The sequence below is a fragment of the Bidens hawaiensis genome, unplaced genomic scaffold, assembly GCF_021521415.1.
Source record: "Bidens hawaiensis isolate Kalapana, Puna unplaced genomic scaffold, B.hawaiensis_p1.1 tig00002507_1, whole genome shotgun sequence".
NCBI classification, from domain to species: domain Eukaryota; kingdom Viridiplantae; phylum Streptophyta; class Magnoliopsida; order Asterales; family Asteraceae; genus Bidens; species Bidens hawaiensis.
This window is the reverse complement of record NW_027491137.1, coordinates 1,669,252-1,693,270: the sequence shown is the minus strand read 5'-3', so window position 1 is coordinate 1,693,270 and position 24,019 is coordinate 1,669,252. Positions and strand designations below refer to the sequence as shown.

The window sequence follows — 24,019 nt, the reverse complement described above, 5'->3', positions numbered from 1 at the left end:
ACATTTATTCTTCCAGGTGTATATACTGTGGCTTCTAAACAAACACTTGGAAGTTGAGTGTCTTATTTAGTGCCTTTATACCGGTAATAGTATCCCCGTCTGGTAATCCAGCACAGGTCATGCTACTTGCCAATAGAAGTAGATGTTCATGAAGTTGATTAATGAAAACAGTAGAAAATCTTAGGTTCGATTGACTTAGAAACGCCGAATCTAATGTAGTTTTGATGGAGCAAACAAACTTCCGGTCAAGGTTTGACTGAGAGTCCCTTGAGATGTCAGTTGACCACGGACTTCTCTGGTTGACCAAGAGATTTCGGTCAACCTCCACCAAGAATACATGAAGAAGACCCTTCGTCTTCACCATTTTACCAATCACCATTGACAACCAAACCTACATCTACCTTCAATAGCTAAAAGAAACAATCAGTAACTTCAAAGAAGCCAAAAACAGATCATAACCGCAAACCGATTTAGTAGTCATACCCAAGACTCAAAGTTATATATTAACAAAGTTTACTTGCCTTTCTTAATGAGTTTTCCGAAAGAAATTAGAAGAAGACATGAAAAGATGGATGAATAGATAGTTATGATTTAGGAAGATTTTGAAAGATGCAAATTTCAAGAATGATTAATAAAGTGCAATGAGTGCCTTTTAAACTTCCAGATTACATCATCCCGTACCGAGAACATATACTGACCGAGAACAGTTATCTTGGACCGAGAACTCACATCTGTGGAGTTCGTTGGGCCAATTGGATCAGGCCGAGAACATAAAACATCTGTTGGGCCAAAGGGATTAATCCACAAAACAAGACCAGCAGTTTTATAATAAAAAATGATCCCAAGTCATGAAAAATTGATTTCTTATGGACATCTGTTTCGACACGAGTACACATGAAGAAAAAAACAAGAATTAAAAATTAAAAATAAAACTAAATTAAAACAAAAAAGATTTACATGTCTAGCAGATTTATCAAATTTTGAAATCAAATTTCAGCTGTCTGAAAGCAACCATTTCCTTTTAAGAAAAGATCCGAACATGAAATCATATTGATTAAGATACTTTCATAATGATTCATTTTCAGCATTATTATGACATAATGGAAAGGTTGATAGCAGGTAAAAGCTTAGCATGACTTTCATTGCGCCAGTGATATGCTTAGATTCAATTGGGCATAAAACTTATACGGACATCACTTATGGACCTATGATGCCCCCTATCTCTTCTCAAAGCTTATTTGGCTTTCCCCAGATCACCCCAATTTGACTACAACCCCCTAGTGCTTGATCAAAATAATTTCTTTATACAAAAATAATTTTAAGCTTTAAGGTTGAACGTTGGACTTACATGTCGTCCGGACTTACAAGCCTTACATTCAGGGTGTTTAGGACTTACTTGTATGCTCCACCCCTGTAGTTCCCTGGTGCCCCTTTAAGCCTTAAAAACAAATTTAAATTTCTACAATTTCATATATATATATTATTTTTTAAAGAGTATTTAGGCGATCAAGACACTAACGGTCTCGTGTATGACTGGGTAATTACTTTTCTGCCTATCATTCGGAGAGATGTATCTAGGGACATGCAAACATCTTCAAAATGACTCTCCACAAAAAGTTTAGAAGATTTAGTTTATATCACTTCAAACTTTTACTTGTCATGGAAAGCTACCATACACATCAATGACTGTTCAAAAGCCTTTTTAGTTTAATAACTTCACACGTTAGACACACAGAATCAATTTATCTATCATTTCTCAAATGTTGGATCAATTTTTCTTTGAAAATATTTTAAGCCTTTAATAAGCTTTAGCTGAATAATAATATCACTTCCCAGATGATAACCTCGAAGACAATTTTAAATTCAATCACCCAGTCACCTTTAGTTTTCAGGTGAATGGCTATCCCATGTGTCTACAGGTAGACGATAGGACCAAACACATAATAGTATACGTCCCTCAAACTTAGGTGGCCGACATAATTTTCAATGAGAGAACCAAAACATTTTTTTTTTTATGTTCAGTTGCCCCGGTTTCAGTTCTAAGGTTAATGGCTATCCCGTGAGTCAAGAGTTGATAACGGGGCCAAACATATTAAATATGTCCGTTGAACTTGAGTAACTGACGTAATTTTAAGCAACAGAACAAAAACAAGTTTTTTTTAAGAACACACACACTCTTTTTGTATTTTTATTTTTCTCCCCCTAAATTTGTACAGAAATTATGATAAAAATAGAAAATATTTATGTATAAAATTTAACCTCAACAGTACTCAGTTTTCAAAACGTAACATATTAAAAAACTCTACAAGCACGTTGAATCTGGCTGTTCCGACCGATTTTGTAAACAGGTCCGCCACATTATTATTAGTGTGGACCTGTTAAAGATGAATTAACTTCCGGTCGTAACAGTCGCGAATGAAATGAATTTTGATATCAATGTGCTTGGTTTTAGAATGTTGAACTGGGTTTTTGATAATAGCAATTGCAGCATCATTATCACAGAAAATAGGAGTGTCAAGAAATTCCAAACTGTAGTCCAACAGTTGATGTTGCATCCATATGACCTGAGAACAACAGGCATAAACGACAACATTGCCTCGGCAGTGCTTGTGGACACCGTTTATTGTTTCTTGCATTGCCACGAAATGAGCCGATCCCCCAAAAATTGACATCCAGCAGACGTCGATTTCCTGTCAATATCATCACATCTATAATTGCTGTCAGAAAAAACATACTGATCAAATTCTGAATTCTTGGGATACCAAAGACCGAGCTTCGGTTGCCCTTTCAAATTCGTTTAACAACAATTAAATGAGAGAGTTTAGGATTAGCCTAGAAATGAGCACACCAACAGACTGCGAACATTATGTCAGGGCGACTGGTGGTAAGATACATTAGGGACCCTATCATCGACCGATAGTACGCTTGATCTACGGATTTCCCATCAGGATCTGAAAAAAGAATAGGTCTTTCAGCCATAGGAGTCGCCGCACTTTTGGAGTCTTGAAACTCAAACTTTGCCAACATATCCTCGACATATTTTCCCTGATGTAGCAGTATGCATGTCGAGCTTTGACGAACTTGCAGACCCAGAAACATTGTCATCTCCCCTAACAAGCTCATCTCAAACCTTTTCTTCATCACCTCCTAAAACTTAGAACAGAGAGCAGTACTGGTAGAACCGAAGATGATGCCATCCACATAAATCTGAACCAAGATCAGATCCTTTCCAACAGTCTTTATGAACAGTGTCTGATCAATGGTTCCACGCTTATACCCGTGCTCCAGAAGATGTGCTGTCAACGTCGCATACCATGCTCGAGGAGCCTGATGAAGACCATAAAGAGCCTTGTCCAACTTATAGACATGCGACAGATGCTTGGAATCCATAAAACCTAGTGGCTGATCCACATAAATTTCTTCCTTCTCTTCGCTATATACAAACGCTGTCTTGACATCCATATGATAGACTGTGAAATCCATGTATGATGCATAAGCCAAAAAGATCCGAATGGCCTCAAGACGAGCCACTGGAGCGTACACCTCAGTATAGTCCAAACCCTCAACTTGACGAAAACCACGAACCAAAAGTTTTGTCTTGTTTCTATTAATGACCCCAGAGTCATCCTGCTTATTTCGAAAAACCCATCTAGTATCTAGCGACTTCATCCCATTGGGTAGCTCAACCAACTTCCAAACCTTGAGCTTTTCAAAATGATTGAGTTCCTCATGCATGGCTTCAACCCAGATTGGTTCTTGCAGAGCCATGTCAATCGACTTGGGCTCAATTTGTGAGATGAAGCAAGAATACAAACAGTTGTTGATTGTTCCAGTCTGACTTCTGGTTGAAACGCCAGCTTCAAGGGGACCAATGATACTGTCAATGGGGTGGCCCCGTTGAATTCTTGATGGAATAGAATGGTCAGGAATAGAACAGTTTTTTGGTAAGTTGGTTGGATCTTCTAGAGCATCAGTGAGAAGGTTTCTCTATCCCAATGCTGCGGTACTGTGTGAGTACTAGGTACTTGCAATATACTCGTTTGGAATGGCATCAGGGAATAGAGTGCTACCGAATATCTGACGAATGACACTCTCCCCCTCAACTGGTGAAATCTCTGCTATAAAGGGTTCTTGTAGGGATACAGTCTCGGTGACAGTCTCTTCCAGATTCTCTGATGACGGCTGAGTGGTGTTTGAAGGTATAGACGGATCCACACTCAGCATAGGAAACTCTTCAGTATCAACTGAAATATCTTCTTCATCATCGACAACAGTAGAAATTCCTCCCCCTGAGTTATTTGAGTCGACCACAGGTTACAAATTAAATGGCTTGAACAGCTCGTCATAATCAAATAACCAGTCAGGCCCCACGTGAGCATCTGTCTCATTTTTTTCAAGCCAACGTATATCATATGATTCCACGATCTGTTTTGACGCCTTGTTATAGACTCTGTAAGCAGTTCGTCTAGCATAACCAACAAAATAACAATCATCTGCCTTGGCTTCAAACTTAGGAGTCGACTCAAGATTCAGAAAAGTGCACGGACACCCAAATGCTCGAAAGTGTGCTCCTGTGGGCTTGTGACCGTAAACAATTTCAATGGGAGTTTTCATTTGAGGTTTGTTGATCAACACCCGATTTTGAACGTAACAGGCAGTGTTGACCGCCTCAACCCAGAAGAATAGCAGTAGCTTTGAATCACACAACATCATTCTTACAGCTTCGATCAGAGTACGGTTCCTTCTTTCAGCAACACCATTCTGCTGCGGGGTACGAGCTGAGTTGTACTGACGAGATATCCCCTTTTCGGCAAAAAAATGATTCAGTGTAGAGTTCTTGAACTCTGTGCCATTGTCACAACGAATTCCCTTGAGCTTCAAGTTCAACTGATTTTCCATAAGCACCATGAACTTCTTGATCAGTTCAGCTGTTTCACCTTTATTCGACAAGAAAAACACCCAAGTGAAAAGAGAGTAGTCGTCGGTGATGACCAGACAGTGATTACTACGAGACAAGCTCAGGACATGAACTGGACCGAACAGATCCATGTGAAGCAATTGAAAGGCACTGGAGATTGTATTAGTCAACTTCTGCTTGTGTGCTTTTCGATGATGCTTGCCTAACGCATAAGCCACACACTTCTCTATAGTCACAAAATCTTTAACTCGCAGTCCACGTACAATATTGTTTTTCGCAAGACGATTCAAGGTTTTGACATTTGCATGACCAAGACGACGATGCCAAAGCATGGCATTATGTTCCGACACTTTAGAAAACAAGCATGTAATTTCGTCGGGAACGTTCTTGTTCATATCGATCAGGTAGGCATTGTCTTTCCTCTGAGATCTGACCAGAACCCAATCCTCTGGTACGACAATACCAGGTTTCAGAATCAAGCATTCCTTGTTGGTAAAGTGAGCAGAAAAACCTTTATCACAAATCTGTGACACGCTGAGTAGACTGTGCTTTAATTCCGGAACATAGTTAACATTTTCAAATTTTAACACCCCATTACTCACGGTACCCTTTTGGGTAATATTTCCTTTCTCTCCTTCCGCAAAGGAGACATATCCACCATTAAAGATTTGAATATCACTTAGCTGGGAAATGTCCCCCGTCATGTGCCTGGAACAACCACTATCAACAAACCAAGGTCTGATAATATTCCTCCATAGCTGTTCCTACACAATGTACGAGATCAGTTAGTTTTGGGTACCCAGTCCATTGTAGTTCTGGGTAAGCCTGACTTGGTCAACCGTGTTATGGGTTGCCATGACATATCATCATGATTATCAAATATTGAGTCAAAAGACGTTAAGGTCTTTGTTACCGGAGACTTGGACAACCATTTGTATTTTGGTTTTAAAATTTTGGAATTTATACAATTGGCCGACTTAGTCTCTGGTGTGCAGACAGGAAACACGTTTGGCTTTAACCTGTTAAGCGTTCTCGGTTCAGGAGCCCACTTTGGTCTTGGAACCGAGACCGTGCTTCCCTTTCACTTTTGAGTCACAATGGGCTTAGACTTGGTCTGATGAGAACCTAACCTATGAGCTTCGTCTCTCCTCCAATTGCCGTCAGAGGGCTTTGCCTTATAATACCTTATATGAATGAAAGTTTCTGTAGGTATTTTGAGGCATAGTCCTCTGATGTCGTCTGTAATATGGAATATATGGGAGACGAGAGGAATTTCTAGCTATGTGACCGGGAATGCCACAGTTGAAACAAGTTTGCCTTTTAACATAAAAATCGTTATGGCCAATTCCTGGTCTTGCTCTGTTGTGTGAGCTTGGTTTTTCATCTTTGGACTTAGCATTTGAGCTTCCACATTTACTGTCACAGAAACCATTTTCTCTTACAAACCTAGGTGACGAAAATTCATTATGGTTTTTAAGCTCATCTGATTTATTGAGAGATAGATCACTGCCTTTTGAGGTTTTAGGAAAAATATCCAAACAATTGCCTTTGCTCTTAAAACCCGAGCCCACACACACATCAGTAACATTATTGTTCAAAACTGACAAAACAGGTTAATTAAAAGAAACAGTAGGGATAATGGGTGAGTCCTCATCCTCATCGGTCCAATCCTCAACTAATACTTCATTTGCACATGAAGTAGACACATTAGAATCGTTCATTCCGGAAGTTGACTCAGATGCCTTATCTGAACCAACTGTACCCTTGTCAGTTGCAAGTGACTTATCGTATTGTAAGCACTTTTCCTTTTCTTCTTCTTCTTCCTTGGTGAGAGGAAGACTAGTACAATTATTGTTATATGGAGGGGGAACCATGTTATATCCAATACCCACACCCTTATTTTCTTTCCATTTCAATTGCTTTTCTATTATTGACTCAACAACAGCATTAGAGACATCAAATTTTTTAAAATTGAATTCAGTATTTTCGAAGTTATTTGTTAGCTTTGCTACTTCCAGCTTCGATGCATCTAACTCAGCGGTTAGTTCAGCAATTTTCTTTTTAGCATCTAGATGGTGACAACACTTTGTCCTGAAATCCGATTGTAATTTAGAAAAATCTTGTTTTTGTGCCTCTATTTTGTCTTTTAGAGCCTTTTCAAGTTTCTTAAGTGTTGAGTTCTCATATTTAACATTTTCTATTTCTCTAATTAAGTTACTGTTGTGTATTTTACACAAGCCTACTTTCTCAATGCACAATTGAGAGCAAAGTACATGACTAACCATAGTTGGTTTGGTGGAAGTGAAGGCCATGAAAGCATGCTGAAGATCCCTGACCTGCTCCTCAGCTTCGTTCTCCTCTTCCTCAACATCCATCTCAGCAAAATTTGCAACTTGATCACTTAAATTCAATGCTGCCATCTGATCTTCCCAGGAGAAGTTCTGAACCACCAAACCATGCTCACCCGCATTGGAACTGGCCACATTCTCTTGTCTTCTATCATTACCAAAACCATTGCCCTCTCTCTATTTCCATCTTTAGCCGGGTTGGTACATTCACGAGCAAAATGACCCAGCTCATGGCAGTTGTAACGCCTCAGATAACTCTTGTTGAATCCCACTTTTTGATTCGCATGTACATTCCAGTTGTTCCTACCAGTCCTCTTAGTGAATTTCTTGGCTCTAAAAACGGCCATGGCAATTTGCCAAGAAATATCCATCTCCTCCACATCATCAGGATGTATTTGATCTAGCTCAGCAGCCACAACGGGTTATACCAGGTCTCCAGCAAGGAAAGCATTATAGCAGTTCATAAAACCTGCCATTAAAGCTATGTTCTCTTGAGTCTCCTAGGAAATAATAGGGGTTTGGATGGGAGACTGGCTGGAGGTGGTCATAGAAGCTAGTGATTTCGGTGCAAGAGTCGGTTGTGGAAAGAAGATAGGAGTAGCTGGTGCAAGTTATGGAATGGGTTGACCTTGTGATGACCTGAACATGGAGAAGGTCTGCTGAGGTTGCTGTGGTGGCTGACTCTTGAACAATGAGAAATTTTCTTGTGAGACTAGAGCATTGTTAGATGCAACACCATAACCAGCAGTATTGTAAGTACTTGCATGATTTATTGCATGCTGCTTATCGTCCATGTCACAAGTATTAATAATCGCCATCACCTCAGAGAGAGTCAGTCTAGACAGATCCTTGGTCTTCTTGATGACAGCCACATTTAAATCCCAGCTCTGTGGCAGTGAATTGACTAACTTGTTGTTGATTTCAGCAGGTGTGAGGTTTATATTAGCCGATCTAATCTCAGTGACTAATGAGATGAAACGATGAAGCTGTTTTTCAATAGACTCTCCCAAAATATGATTGAACATGTTGAATTGTTGTCTTAGGAGATCTTGCCTGCTTCTCCTCATATCTTCATTTCCTTCAAACACATCAATAAGAGCCTCCCAGAGAGCTTTAGCAGAATTTAACTCTCTAAATCCCAAAGCAATTTCAGGAGAAAGTGCCATGGTCAGGGTAGCTAGAGCCTTCTCATCCTACTCAACCACATCGTAATCAGCATCCGAATACATCTCAACTGGCTTAGTTTCCACTTCTTCAGACCCATCTCTCTGATAGGTAATAACCTGAGGACCTCTAACTATGCTTCTCCATAGTTTTGCATCCTTTGCTTTCACGTACTTCTCAAATCTGAACTTCCATTCAGCAAACCCTTCTGATGTCAGTAGTCGTGGTACACGAGTGGTGGTTCCCATGATAGAGTCAATGTAAGGCCCCGAACCCGGTAGCCCTACTTTAACGTCAGATTTACTCATAAACACAGTCCTTCAAATCAGAGTTTATTAAAACTTGCGGAATATAAAATATAAATCATTTATTACAAAACATTAAATCTTTTCTTTGATACCATAACACAAAACTCTATATTCAAAACATTTTTACTTCTTTCTTCAGATGCCAGCCGTTCAATCCATGCCGTGTGTCATCCTCATGCTAACTCTATAATCAGCTCACCTGCGTGCATACTAAAAGTCAGCTACGCTGAGTGAGTTCTAGTTAATCAGGCAACATACAATTTTATTCTCATATATTTCTTAACGTATCCGAAGACACATATTTCTACCTTAACCTCGTATAAATATCCATAGGAGGATCATCACGTAATATCTATTAAAAGAACCTTTACCATTACCATACTATATAGAATTTCCATAGGAGGAACACTCTGTATACTTTCCATAGAAGGAACACTTTACTATCCATAGAAGGAACCCTATACTTTCCATAGAAGGAACCCTATACTTTCCATAAAAGGAACACTATACTTTCCATAGAAGGAACACTATACTTTCCATAGAAGGAACACTATACTTTCCATAAAAGGAACATTATACTTTCCATAAAAGGAACATTTTACTTTCCATAAAAGGAACATTATACTATCCATGTAAGGAACTCTATATATATCCATGTAAGGAGCTAGTCACCTCCCTTAATGATACGTGCAATATCCGAAGATCGTTCACGTACCGGCAAGCAATCATTCATCTATTTCACATTATCCATATAAGGCATACACATAAAATTTATATCCTTTCGTTCATACTTTCTTACTTTCTTTAGTATTATCTTACTTTCATATCTTACGTTATAAAGAGCATTACGCCCTGCATTCCTCGAGTATTACTAGGGCTCGGTACCCTCTTCGTAACCATACAACCATACGTTATCATCTCTTTCTTCTATTACCTCTATCATGTTCATACACATAAACATACATAACATACTTACCTTATACATAGCGTTACAACCTGACAGTACGTGCAATATCCGAAGATCGTTCACGTACCATCAAGCAATCATTCACACATTTCACATTATCCATATAAGGCATACACTTATCTCTTAGGATAAGTGTATTAACAAACATATTGAGTATGCACACAGCCCCGAAAACATAACACATAAATGGGGCTAGAAACTCACCTGAACACGGTTACGTTCTCCGTTGATCGTAATCCCTTTCTTCAGTTGTGCACGGCTGACTGTATAACAAGTATACATATCAATTTAACTATCTCTACTTATAACATCTTTCTAGTCTTAATTACTACCCACAACGAACGGGGGTCCGGGGGCAGCGCCCCTGGCAGCGGGGTCTAGGGGCGGCAGCCCCTAGCAGGGTCCAAGGGGCAGAGCCCCTGGCTGGGGTCGAGCTGCCAAGGTCAGCTTGGAAAAATTTTATTTCCAATAACTGTCTTAACACATTTTCCATTAGGTTTGTAATTTATTTTCTAAACGAACTTCACTTTAGGCGAAGTTAAACCTCGGGCGAACTTGGCTTCAGGCGAAGTTAAACCTTAGGCGAACTTGGCTTCAGGCGAAGTTAAACCTTAGGCGAACTTGGCTTCAGGCGAAGTTAAACCTTAGGCGAACTTGGCTTCAGGCGAAGTTAAACCTTAGGCGAACTTGGCTTCAGGCGAAGTTAAACCTTAGGCGAAGTTACGCTTGAAGGCGAAGTTCATCAGGCGAACTTAATCTTGCAGGCGAAGTTATCGCGCTGCAAATCTGTTTGCCCATAAATCCTTTGTTTCTTAGCCAAATGACTCGATTTTGGTACCCGCGGAATCGTATGATCGGCGCCTACAAATCCCAACCATCAAATCGGCCTAAAATCGACGTTTTAGGGGTCCGATTTGGGCAGTTTGGGTTTCGGGTCCGGTTAACCCATCCAATCCTAACCATCTTCAGTAATATTAGCTTTGTTGGATTTGTTCTTACCTTACCAACTCAGATCTATCAACAAAATCTCGGGTCTCGGCTTCGAATCTTGATCGGTTAGAATGTGTGTGTTTTGAGTGTGTGAAGAAATAGATGTAAATGAAGATATTTTGGGGTTTTGGGGTTATTTATATCCCTGAAATCCCATTCTCATTTAACCCATCTCAATTAATCCAAATCCATAACCAACGTCCATTACCCGACACTAGCCCGACCCATACCAACTTCTACTATTTTATTTATTTCCTGATAACCCGAGTAAACTTTCCCTCTATTATTAAGTAATATAATTAATATTATCTTGAAATTTCGGGATGTTACAGTCAAGTTCTTGATGAAGAGTAGCATTAGAAGACGCACTAACAGCTGATTGATCCATAATATTCTTGGCCGAGAACTTGAAAGAATGACCGAAAACAGCAAAATTCTTCCGAGAACTCAGAGAGTTGACCGAGAACGAGGAATCTGCTCGAGAACTGCGAAATCTACCCGAGAATGACGAAATCTTCCCGAGAACTACGAAATCTATCCGATAACAACAAAATTTGCCCGAGAACTACAATATCTATCTGAGAATGACGAAATCTGCCCGAGAACTACGAAATCTACCCGAGAACGACGAAATCTTCCCGAGAACTTTGAATGATTCAAGATATGGTAAACTTGAATGTTCAACTAAATCCCGAGAAAGATGGGATTCAAATAAAGCACAAGATTTACCACAATCTGTTCCAAAACAGACTTTCACTAGCCGAAGAACACGAAGAACAATCTTCTTCAAGCTCCAGAAATCCTCAACCCAAAGCACACCCGTAAGTCACCGGTAGAATCCTTGATATCACCAATAACCGAGCCTAGAAAAGGTGTATAGGCTCTGATACCAATTGTAAGTCCCAAGACAGGATCTTTCAATGTGATATCAAGAAACTCAATGATTAGGCGGAATCTAATCACCAAGCCGATTCTAATTAACAACCAAGAACACAAGGAAACACAATGAACTTGCTTCAAAACACACGTATATTATACGTCGGGTGCTTAAGCCCTTAACAACTTACACGGGGTGAATAATACAATTGAACGAACAACCCTACTTTGTTAACATACGTTCTATATATATAACTACCAACTAGGCCCAAAACAAACTAAAAGCCCACCGAGATCAACTGATCTCGGTTTACATGTAAAAAAACCAATTAAGCCCAACCCGACAAGCATAAACCACAATATGAGACCCAACAGCACCCCTACTACTCTCTACACAATTATTTTTTATTTTATTCTACAACTCTTAAACTACACCATTATTTTACTCTACAACTCTCAAATTTCTACAACAATAAATCCAAGCTCAAACCCAAACTCAAACCCGAACACAAGCTCGAGCTCATACCCAAAAAGGATCTATAGCATCTAGATCTGGTCACGCTGGCGTTTTTAGAGAAAAAAAACAAGGATAATGTCCAAATATGCAAACGAGGACGACGAATATTAGTTATATGATGGTTATGTTTTTTATTTTTATGTTTTTATTTTTATGTTTAATATTTTTATTTTTTTTATTTTTATGTTTTTATTTATATGTTTTTTATTTTTATTTAAATTTTAATTATAGTATTACTATATTATTATTTAATTTTATTAAATTATGTTTGTAACAAAAATAAATAAATAAATAAAAGGTTTAAAGCTCCTCATCGTAGAGGGGCATTATAGGTTTGGGCTTCGATGCCCCCAGTGCCCACGTGGCCTGACGTGGCACTGTGGAGGGTTTCGATGTTCCCCATCATAGAGAGCAGCCTTAGGAAGTGTTTGGGATTCATTATGAAAACTCCTTAATAAGTTAAGTTATAAAAGTATAACTCATGAACTTTTTCCTCTCATATAAAAAGCAATCCAAAATCCAAACACCTTATTACTTTTTAAAAAGTTAATAAGTTGGTTCATCAAAATCAGTATGCACGGGTTAACATCCCGTCTCAGAAAGACTCACTCGGGTATGAGGGTAGTTTTAAACGTTGTTAATAAAAGTTCATCAAATTCTTTAAATGGCATTTTTCGGTACGTAACGATTCCCATCGAAAGATCTTTTTCCATGATAAAGTTTATTAACACTTACTTATGCCTCAAGATGTGTATTTGTATCGAGAAAAATGTGTTTTGAAAATGCTGAAAATGAAGTCATTTTATAGCGGTTTCAAGTTATGGAACTTAAAATTTACGTTTACTAGTTGCTAGTTAAAAAAGTAACAGATATACACTAGCAAATTATAAATGTACAACAACTCTATTGTGACCCCCTAATTAAAAGGTTACAGTTAAGCCACTGGTGTCAACGTAAGCCACTGGTGTCAACGTACATACGTCTATATGTACATATAAACACAAGACATACGTACATACATAGTAACATAGGCACATATATACACAATACAACTTTCCAATCGTCCTTTAGTTAGTGAACAAAGTTCAAAAAATACGAAAGAACTAAAGTAGTTTTTCCGCTGCCGATATCCAACATGAACAAACTTTATCTCCGATAGAAGCTAACTAGTCAACCGATTTAGTTTGAACTACTAAAATATCTAAGAACTCACTTATTGTATATTTTAATGAGCTCTTGGATATTTTGTCCTTAATCCATCTTAAAAAGCATGTTTTGAAAGCATAATGTTTCTCATTTAAAACTACAGACAAAACTTATATGCAAGTTAACTGAGCATGAACAAATTTAAAAGTTTCTTTTCTTAAATTCTCATTTAAAACTACATCAAATGGTACCGGTACCGTACCGACTAATCATAAACAGTACCAATATCGGTATTCTTTTTTCTTAATTCAGTATCGGTAAAAAGCGGTCTCAGTACCGGTACTTGACAGTAAAAGTCGGTCGGTATTGGTACCGAATTTATATAAGATAATCTAGATACTTTATAGGGGATTCTATTTTAATTTTTAAAAATATCACAGGTTAACTTTACCTATTTTATGCGAATTTGAAGCAATCTATATTGCATTCATAATCATTTTTAACCCCCCCCCCCCCCTTCCTGTTTTTCTTAAAAACCCACTTATCAAGCAATCATCTTCATTCAAGATTTCAAAACACCGTTTTAACAAAATAATAATAATAATAATAATAATAATATGAATTACTAATTAACACCATTATTTACTTGCAAGTCTTAAACTTTTAGGGTGTGTTTGGTTGGAGGTAATGGAATGAAGGAGGAATGGAATGTAAGAAGGAATGGAATTGGCAAGGGAATGAAATGGACCATTCCATTTCTTTGTCTTGTTTGGTTAACCTATGTGAATGAAATGAATTATTACTTTACGTGGTTTGATATCCTAAAAAATTGTATGAATGAAATAGAAATAATAAAAACACTCCTATCTCAAAAAAATATTTTTTACCAAAAAAAAAACTGCAATGACGACAGTGATGGTGTTAGCTCCGGCGACGAAAATGGTGGTGGTGACGGTGGTGGTGGGGGTGGTGCTGGTCAAGCGGTGGTAGCATTGGTAGTGATGGTGATGGTAGGGTGGCGGTGATGGTCAGGCGGCGGCGGTGACAATGTTTTCGGTGGTTACAGCGACGATGGTGGTGGCGGTGGTTACGCTGGTGGTAAGGTGGTGGTGGCAACAGTGGAGGTCAGGTGTTGGTGGTGGCAATGGTAGTGGTGGTGGTTGTTGTTAGGTGGAGGTGGTGTTGTTGAGAAAGTATGGTGAAGGAGGAATGAAATGAAAAGGGGGGGGGGGGGGTGGGAATGAATGGTTTTGATGGAATAGGATTCCAGGTGTAATGAATGATTTCATTCCATTGAGCAACCAAACACCACTTTTTCCATTTCTACGTAATGAATCATTCCATTCTCCCTATCATTCATGCATACCAAACGCTACCTTAATGTGCCAATCATATTCAATATTAGGGATGAGCAAATTCGGTAGTGGTACCGGTTGGTACCGGTACCAAAATCGGTACCGATTTGGTACCGTCGGTACCGAATCGGTGCCAAACTTTTGAGTTTAGTTTGAGTTTCGATATCGGTACCAGTATTTCCGAATTTTTTTACCTTTGGTACCGGTACCAAAAAGTTTGTAATTTTCGAGATCGGGATTTTCGGTACCGGTACTGGCCGGTTTCAATACGGTACCGATCTCATCCCTACTGAATATTGTATCTTCATAGCCATTCATACATAATATTGCTTTCGTGTAAACCAAGAAACAAGATTATGGTTTTGTATTATATAAAAAAGTTGTCACTTTGTGATTTCCTTTTTATCACAATATATAGGTTTAAAAAGTTTAGTATATTAATGATAATCAATCATATATAACAATTTGAAATTATAGCCAACATAAAATAAGCTAAAAACGTTTATTTTTGTGCAGCTAAATAAATAAATAAAACACTACTTTAGACCTGTTAAATGCTTAAAAAAAGAATAAAATGCTAAAGCGGTAAAATTATAGAAATATTGATACCGTATCAGTACCGAACCGATGTTTTCCATACCGCATTCGGTTCCTATTTTTTCTCAAATACAGTATCGATACTTTCGATATCGATACTATTTCATCCCTACATAAATTCTTTCAAGAGAGAGCAGCAATGAAAACTATAGCATTACTCTTTAATCCAGCCATTGAATGACCGAAAATAAAACCATAAAACCGGCCATATATTTATGAAATATGATTTATCACTAGTGGAATTGAAACCATCATTTGGCGCAATTGACCCCCTACCAATATAAGCAAAATGATGATCTCACGTGTCAAACTTGCGACCATATTCACCTGAAGATGAGCTCCTCCACATTTTCATCCCTACGAATTTATTTATTTATTTTTTTTAAAGTAACATATTTTCTTAAAACACAAAAATATGCTTGAGGATAAGAAACATGTGGAACCCTTATGACACACACACAACTTGTATGATCTCCATATACTCCCATCCCTTCATCATATCATTTGAACTCCACACAAACCAAAACTAACCACACCAACGTATCATGGCTTCCCTTAACATATTTCTTGCTCCGGCAACCGCCATATCCTCCCCCACCACCACCAGCATTGCCACCTTAACAAGACCAAGAAGAGTACGTACATTTGCCACGACAAAGGGTAAGGCAGGCGAAAGCAAAGAGGAGAAGGGTTTTTTGGAATGGCTGGCGGGCGCATTATAGAAGGACAGGTTTGTGGAGACAGACCCGCTTCTTCAGAAGGTTGAAGGCAAGATTAGTGCTACTACTGCTGCTACACGTACCGTCTCTGGTAAGAAGACCGCGGCACCACAGCCTAAGAAGAATGGTGGAGATAATGGTGGCTTTAGCCTTGGAGGACTCTTATCTAAGAAATGATCTACGGATATATGTTGTCAACTTATCATATTAGTCTGAAATTTTCATTAAATTCGGTAAAATATATGCATGACATTTAATCTCTTTGATTATATAAAAAGTATAATTGTCCAGAACAATAAAGAATAATGCATTTCTTCTGAATTTTTTTCTGCATCATATTGGTGCAGTTTTTGATCGTTTTATACTATATCAATTTATGGAATATGTTGTGTTAAATTTCTACAAGAAAGACTTCATTTTCTTCCTCTTGTGATTACTTTCTCTTGCCATCAATATCTAGAGGGTTAATGTCCGACAGTACCCGTTTGGGGAACGTCCAGTGCCAAAGTCACTGAATGGGTAAGCCCGAGCTGTATGAGGCAGAAACTCGTCCCACGTACGGTTCAGGGGCCGAGCCCCCTCCCAGCAGTAAGGGTGCGGCTTAGGTTAACTAACACAAAGAAGATACAGTTCACTCAACGATTGCCTTTGGGTTCCGAGACATATATATATATATGTGTGTGTGTGTGTGTGTTTATGTATGTGTATGATGTAAGTTTTGCGTTTGTATACCAGGAATAAAGATTTACAAAGATAAATATCATAAATCTAAGCGACTTATTGGTTTGAATCAAAATTAATATCTAGGTCTTGATTCGATTTGAGAGGCAGGATTTCAAATGTGGGTTCTAGACAATGTCAAAAGTAATTGTTGGTTAATCATCGATCTCGTTAAAGTTTAGTTAAAGATTAATTTCGTTAGTTTATTAATAAATAAGTTATACATTTTTAGAAAACTCCATTAATGTGGTTAGGGTGTAAAGTGTAATTAGTAATAGTCAACATTTTAATATGCAAATATTTGTAAATTATACTATACGGTGCATCGCATCGTTTAGGGACAGACGCACCGGTTCAAATGTAACTACCAGTTGGGGTATAAATACGACCACCGTTGTAATTTATCAGTTCATTCGACAAAGTTTAATATACAATTTCGTTCTTGTTAATTGTTGTTATTTACATATTAATCGTTGCGTTAATTGATCCTAAGGCCTTCAGCATTTAATATGAATGGATCCCACATGGTTCTGTAAGAGGGTTCGTTACATTTGTTATGCTATGTTTCTTAAGCCTAAAGATTAGATAACGAACCCCGTGAAAGAGACAACAAATATTTGTCAACAATATTCTTTAATACTTACAAATCCCAAAAGAAATGTTCTTGATACACCGTCTAGAACATGAGAAAACAACGCTGCAACTAATAGGTATACATAGGGTCGAATATAAAAAATAACAAAATATAAAACGTAACAAAGATTGTAGTTATCAAGATATTTAGTTAAAAGCACAATTACGATAACAAGCATACCAATAGCTAGACCTTTTCATACGGAAAAACTATAACAATTGACAACAATTATACACTGTAAATCCCACCATAGCTAGGCTATCGGTAGGGTTTAGGGAGAATAGGATGTAGGCAAATCATGCGTTGTGTCACAATGATAAAGATATTGCCTGATCGGCTCCAAAAATCGTATCCGTACTAGTGAGTTATAAAAATAATGTATTTAACCGGTGTAGATTGCATGTTAACTTTCGGAAAGTAATTCAGAAACCAGCAAGATCTGAAACCTAGTAATGCGTACTTTAAATAATTAACTTGTTTTCTTTCAGCCTAAATATATAGACGGTCGGGTAGACTATGTTAAAAATAAGTTAATTTTTAAATAAATGGACATGGACGAGAAGGTTCCTCTTTCAAGTGGGCCTTTTTAAATAGACTGGACCCTGTATAACCATTCAAACTATGGGCTAAGGCTACACCCAAGCCCACACAAATATATTATATTCAAATTTAAAAAACAATCAGCTAGCCACAATGACGCCATTTTTACTGTTCTTCTCAGTTTTATTCTCAAGGTTTAATTATCGCATTTCCAGTTATCAAATTAATCATGTCTCGCAGTTCTCCTACTTTCACTCAACACACACATTCACCAACACTTGTAGTCGAAGCAATCTCATGTTGACTTTCTAACGGTGTTAGTTATTCCGTAACCCTAACCCTGGAATCACGCTGTTTGATGCTATTTCTTTCATGAAGTTATAGTCTTCTTCATAATTACGCCATTTCTGTTGTTTATTTTGAATGTTTCTTCAATTCTGTTCACCAGCCTATTATATTAAATTATTAATTTATCTAGGTTTTCCATAATTGAAGACAATCTGCAGTTGCTAAACCATTTAACTTTAATCAGGTAAGATAAGGGACTAGCGATTAATCGGATTGGAATTCATATGCAATTTTTTATATATAAAATTTTCAATTGGCCCCTAGCCGGGATTTTTACACTAATGATTATATAATTCTGTTTTCAATGTAGGGGTGAGAATATATCGGTTCAGTTATTCCACTCAACCGAAACTAAAAACCAAAATTTGTTTTTCGAAAAATCATCCACCAAAACCGATAATCGAAATCAGTTCAGTTAATTCGGTTAGTTTGTTAGATTTCGGTTTGGTTTGGTTAATAACCAAAACTAAACCTGGCCTAATTTTTTTCTTAGAATTACACAAAATGGAGGTATGAAAGCTTGAGATATATGAAAACAATAACCGATTTTTGTTTTATCGGTTTTTGGTTAATTCAGTTTTCTGTTAAATCCTAAAACAGTTTGGTACTTTGGGTTCTTGTAACTTAGAATCATCAAACACAACTTCTTCAACCCAATCCTTGGATTTGATTATTGGTTAATGCAATACTGTAATTGCTTAGTAGGTTATTGTCATGATTGCTCAAAGTGTTAGTTTTGAACTTTTGATGATGATTTATGATTGCATTTGATATACTACTGTAGGGCACAGGCATCTTGTATGTTTGATTTTTCAATGTCAACTGAGTTAAAGTTGAATGTTATTATTAATCCAGATGTCAAGGAGTCAGATTTTAACTCTCCACGTGAGATTTCATCACACAGTGGGAAGGCAAACGTGGTGCGCATGCTCATTGGTGGTCTGCTTCCTCAAGGAAATAGGCCAGGTGGATTTATGTTATCAACTACAGAGCGCAGAGGAGCAAATGAAAGGTGTGATCAAAATGAGGTTTTATGTTATGTTCGATAATAGAAGTTGTTTATGGTAACTGAGAGAATTGAGCATGCAGATCCAGAGGCAATCAGGTCATGTCTGAGGAGGATGAACTTAATGTTGGCACGGATGAAAAGAGGATGCACGAAGCAAAAGCTAGATCTGGACCGTTGATTTCTGGAGCTGCATACTGTCTGTCTTCTTGCAGCATGATATTGCTCAACAAAGTTGTTCTTTCAAGTTATGCATTCAATGCTGGAATATCATTGATGTTTTATCAGGTAACTATAGACACATCATTGTAATAGGTACTTATATTTGCATTATGTGATGCCTATCACTGATCATGTTTCACTGGTGCAACAATTTTGAATTCTTGGTATTTGTTTCATGTTGTTACACTTAAAAAAGTTGTTTTTCATTGCAGAATCTCATCAGTTCTATCATAGTTACTGTTTTGGGCTTATTTGGAGCAGTTTCACTGGAGAAGCTAAACTGTAAGCTGGTTAAGGTGTGGATACCCGTCAATTTGATATTTGTGGGCATGCTTGTTTCAGGCATGTATAGGTACGTCATTGGCAAGAATTCCGGTTTCTTAAAATAGCATATCAATATGTAAAGGTGTCAAAATTAGGGTGGTAAATCTTTTCAGTTTGAAGTATATAAATATTGCAATGGTTACCATCCTGAAGAATATGGCAAACATATTAACAGCAGTTGGTGAACTATATATATTCCATAAGCGACAAAGCCAGAAAGTATGGACCGCGATGTTTCTTATGGTGTGTCTTTCTGTATTTTTAACTTAAGATTTCTCAAATTACTTAGTCTTTGACTCGTAAAGCTTTGAAATTTACTAAAAGGAACTACCAAATCATTTTCTTTTTGTATCATAACACTTGCAGATCATATCTGCTGTAACGGGTGGTATCACTGACCTCTCGTTTGATGCAATGGGTTATACGTGGCAACTAGTGAATTGTGTTTTAACTGCAAGCTACTCAGTATGTCATTTACATTTTGTTTTACAAGCCATTGCCTTAATACTTTTTTTGCATTAGAAATGTTACATTTTATCTTTTGTGTTCGTAAATATTAATATTTGTACCTTTTAAACAGCTTACCCTACGACGAGTCATGGACACCGCAAATTCTGTAACAAGATCTGGATCTCTAAACGAGGTTTTCATGGTGTTGCTGAATAATTTGTTATCGTTACCATTTGGCGCATTCTTGATCATCATATTTGATGAATGGACTTATGTTAACAGCGCGTAAGTAAACTCCATTTCTAAAACCATTTTCAGTCCTATTAAAATTTTCACTCTCATCTGTTTATGGTTTTCAGGGATGTGATCAAGATTCCAACGTTTTGGGTCGTGGCAACTGTTGGCGGGCTTCTTGGGCTCGCCATTAGCTTTACCTCCATGTGGTTTATAAACCAAATTGGTCCAACCACTTACAGTTTGGTGGGCTCGTTAAACAAGATTCCTATCTCGGTTGCTGGTTTAGTGTTGTTTAATGTTCCACTTAGCCTGCCAAATCTTTTCAGTATACTTTTTGGTAACTAATATGATCTCTACAGTCTACACATAAACAACCATTTTGTTTCTATTCGTGTTCTTATATGTGCTATTTTTTAGGTTTATTTGCGGGTATATTCTTTGCGAAAGCCAAGATGTCATGATCTGTGAGTCAAGTATCTTCTGCCAGTTACATTTTGAAATGAGTCTGGGAAGAATGAAATTGGTAAACCATAATAGATCAAAATTTATTTACAAGCTGATATGGCCCAAAGGCACACCAGAATGGAAGATGCCAACTTGGTAAGTGTAATAACATATACATTAATATTCTCATTCACTTTTTCTTATACTTTAGCTTAGAAATGTGGGGCGGGCCGGTATTTGTCTATACTTTCTGTGAACTGGGCCACTCCAGTTTCGTTATGTTTGGGATACATTATCATGTATTTGGCTCAAAATACAAAATTTGTTTGAGAACTAACACCAAGTAGACAATTTTAATCTTATTTAGTTATTTTAAAACAAGTCTATATTGTTTTAATATAGTTACTTTTCTCTTGCTATCTGATCTTAGATCTATATATTTTAAGTTTTAACATCTCAGCAGTGGCGGATCTAGGAAAAAATTTCACAGGGGTCGGAAGAGGGTCGGTGTCCAAATTCATAGAGTCGACCGGGATTTTAACATATATATACCTTTAAAATTATTTTTTCACAGGGGTCGGCCGACACCTACACCTTAGGTGTAGCTCCGCCACTGCATCTCAGATTTATATGCATTAACTGAAACTCCTAGCAGATAACTACTACAGTTAATTACTTTTTGTTCATTAACGTATTTTAAAAGTGTTTGATTTAGTCCTTAAGATTCATTTCTATTAAAATTAGGCTTCGGGATTTGCTAGATTTGCGCCTCTCTAAGGACCTGATAGGGTGTATTGAGTTTATGGAGATGCCGGATTGAGGTTATGGACTTCTAGGGAGCGTGTAGATTATGCCATAGCTTTGACCCTGCCTTAGCCTTACTTTTTATTTGCTGTAGCCATATTCTTGCCTTAGCGTTATCTTGACGTATAGACCTTTTTATGGCAGTGTATAGGTACCGTTAATTGTTTATTTGATCTAGTATTTGTTGCTAATATAGCCTAAAAACTACTTCATGTTACTTATGTATGGCAGTTGCTTTGTTTTGTCTCTCCTAGCCACATTTTTCTCTTGTTTTTAAAAATACAAACATGTAAGAAAATTATTGAATTTTGAAGTCGGGGAGCAATCTCTCTATCCCTTCGGATAGAGGAAAGATTTGTCATCATAACACCCTTCCAAGACCTTACTAATAGCTTGCTATATGTGAGATTTTACTTGATAGGTTTGTTTGTTATATTTTGGGATGTGATCCTCCTACACCACACCCATATGTCTATACGGCTCGTATAGGCCAATACGGTCGTATAGGCTACGCATTACCGACAGGGAGACAAAACAAACAGCTTTTTTCAACCTATACGACCGTATAGACCTATACAAGCCGTATAGGTATTAAATGGCTCGTATAGGGCTATCTGACACACCAGAACATCTATACGGTCGTATAAGGCTATACGACTGTATAGAAAAACAGCTTTTTTCAACTATACGACCGTATAGACCTATACGAGCCGTATAGGTATTAAATGGCTCGTATAGGGCTATCTGACACATCATAAGACCTATACGGTCGTATAGGGCTATACGACCGTATAGAAAACTTTTGCAGAAAAGTCAGCTACCTTTAACCACTGCCGGAAAATGACTATACGAGCCGTATAGTGCTATACGACCCGTATAGACAGATTTTCAGATTTCTAAGCTTAAAACATGAAAGATTTTTACGATGGTTGATAAGATTAATTTGAAAGTAATTTGACTCAATGCAATATCAGGTTTAAAGCTTAAAACATGAAAGATTAGTTTGATGTTTTATAAGATTCTACAAAAGTTGTTTAACTTGATGCATTGTTTGGATTTATGCCCAAAATAATATAAATAGATGTGATCTTGTTAGTTGATTTTTATCATTCTTGTTCTCTCTTATTTTTGGTTCTCTTATTACATAGATTAATGTACTAGTATTATTATAAGTTTAAACGAATGGAATATTTTACGTCGATCTTTGACGATTATTATCTAGAAAGTAATTTTGGTGAAAATTGTGGGGTTACCGATGGTGAAAAGTGTGGAGTTACCGGTGGGGAAAGTTCTGTAGTTGGTGTTGGTGAAAATTCAAGCAATATATCCGTTTTTCCAACCGATAAGGTAAAATCATAAAAAAATAAAATTTTTTTCCCATGTATCCATAAATTATACTTTCTTTTATGGTTGATAACCTACAAATTTTTAAAAGTGTTTAGTTGTTTTAATATTATTTACACTACCGTTCCTAACATAAGAATTTTTCTTTTAGATCTTTATATCTCTCGATGAATTAAAGAAGTGGGTTGAAAAAACCGGTCGTGAGAATGGTGTTGTCATAGTTACCGAACGGACGAAGAAAAACGCCAACGGGGAGGTGAACAAAATTTTTCTTATGTGTGATCGAGGTGGAGTATACAAGTCAACCGCGAAAATTAAGCGTTCAGGTACAATAAAAACTAATTGTCCATTCCAATTAGTGGGTCAATACCACAGTGAGTACGGTGGTTGGATGTTACGGGTGAGTCGTGATTCCCACAACCATGAACTCGCTCAGCATATGGAGGGTCATTCAAATGCTATGAGGTTGACTGATGAGCAGAAGATTACGGTGAGAGACATGTATCGAAATAAATCGGCGCCGCACAATATTTTAGCGTATATACAGGAGAAGGACGAGACAAATGTGTCCTCGCTCAGAACTGTGTATAACGAAATACGTAATGTACGTGCGGAGATCTTTCAAGGAGAAAGTCACATGGAAGTTCTTTTCCGACATTTGGATGAGAAAGGTTACACACACGATTTTCGCAAAAATCCATCCACCAATGCAATGGAGGATTTATTCTTTATGCATCCTACGTCCTACATTATGTTTGTTCTTTCCCACACGTGTTGATTATAGACACAACGTATAATACAAACGTATACAAGTTGCCGTTTGTACAATTGTTGGTGTAACTTCAACTGGCAAGACGATTACGGTTGCGTTGTCTTTTATTGCAAAAGAGAAAGAGGATACCTTTAGATGGGTGTTAATGAGGCTTAAGAAATTGTTACACGAGTGTATGATGCCACGTGTGATATTAACATATAGAGATCTTGCGTTGATGAATGCTTGTAATGCTGTATTCCCGGATGCTGAAAAGTTGCTATGCAGAT

General features: G+C 37.5%; 2 protein-coding genes across 2 annotated transcripts; one reads left to right on the top strand and one right to left on the bottom strand.

Moving 5' to 3' along the window:
* Positions 1 to 3,147: 3,147 nt before the first annotated feature.
* Positions 3,148 to 3,768, bottom strand: LOC143619798 (putative mitochondrial protein AtMg00820). Its single transcript, XM_077091644.1, has 2 exons — positions 3,442 to 3,768; positions 3,148 to 3,327 (listed from the first exon to the last, which is right to left on the bottom strand). The coding sequence occupies exons 1-2, from the start codon at positions 3,766 to 3,768 to the stop codon at positions 3,148 to 3,150; spliced, it is 507 nt and encodes a 168-aa protein (XP_076947759.1).
* Positions 3,769 to 18,962: 15,194 nt separating this feature from the next.
* Positions 18,963 to 20,978, top strand: LOC143619744 (GDP-mannose transporter GONST2-like). Its single transcript, XM_077091602.1, has 8 exons — positions 18,963 to 19,159; positions 19,237 to 19,441; positions 19,588 to 19,727; positions 19,813 to 19,942; positions 20,066 to 20,164; positions 20,280 to 20,434; positions 20,509 to 20,723; positions 20,804 to 20,978. The coding sequence occupies exons 1-8, from the start codon at positions 18,963 to 18,965 to the stop codon at positions 20,845 to 20,847; spliced, it is 1,185 nt and encodes a 394-aa protein (XP_076947717.1). The 3' UTR covers positions 20,848 to 20,978.
* The last annotated feature ends 3,041 nt before the right edge of the window (positions 20,979 to 24,019 follow it).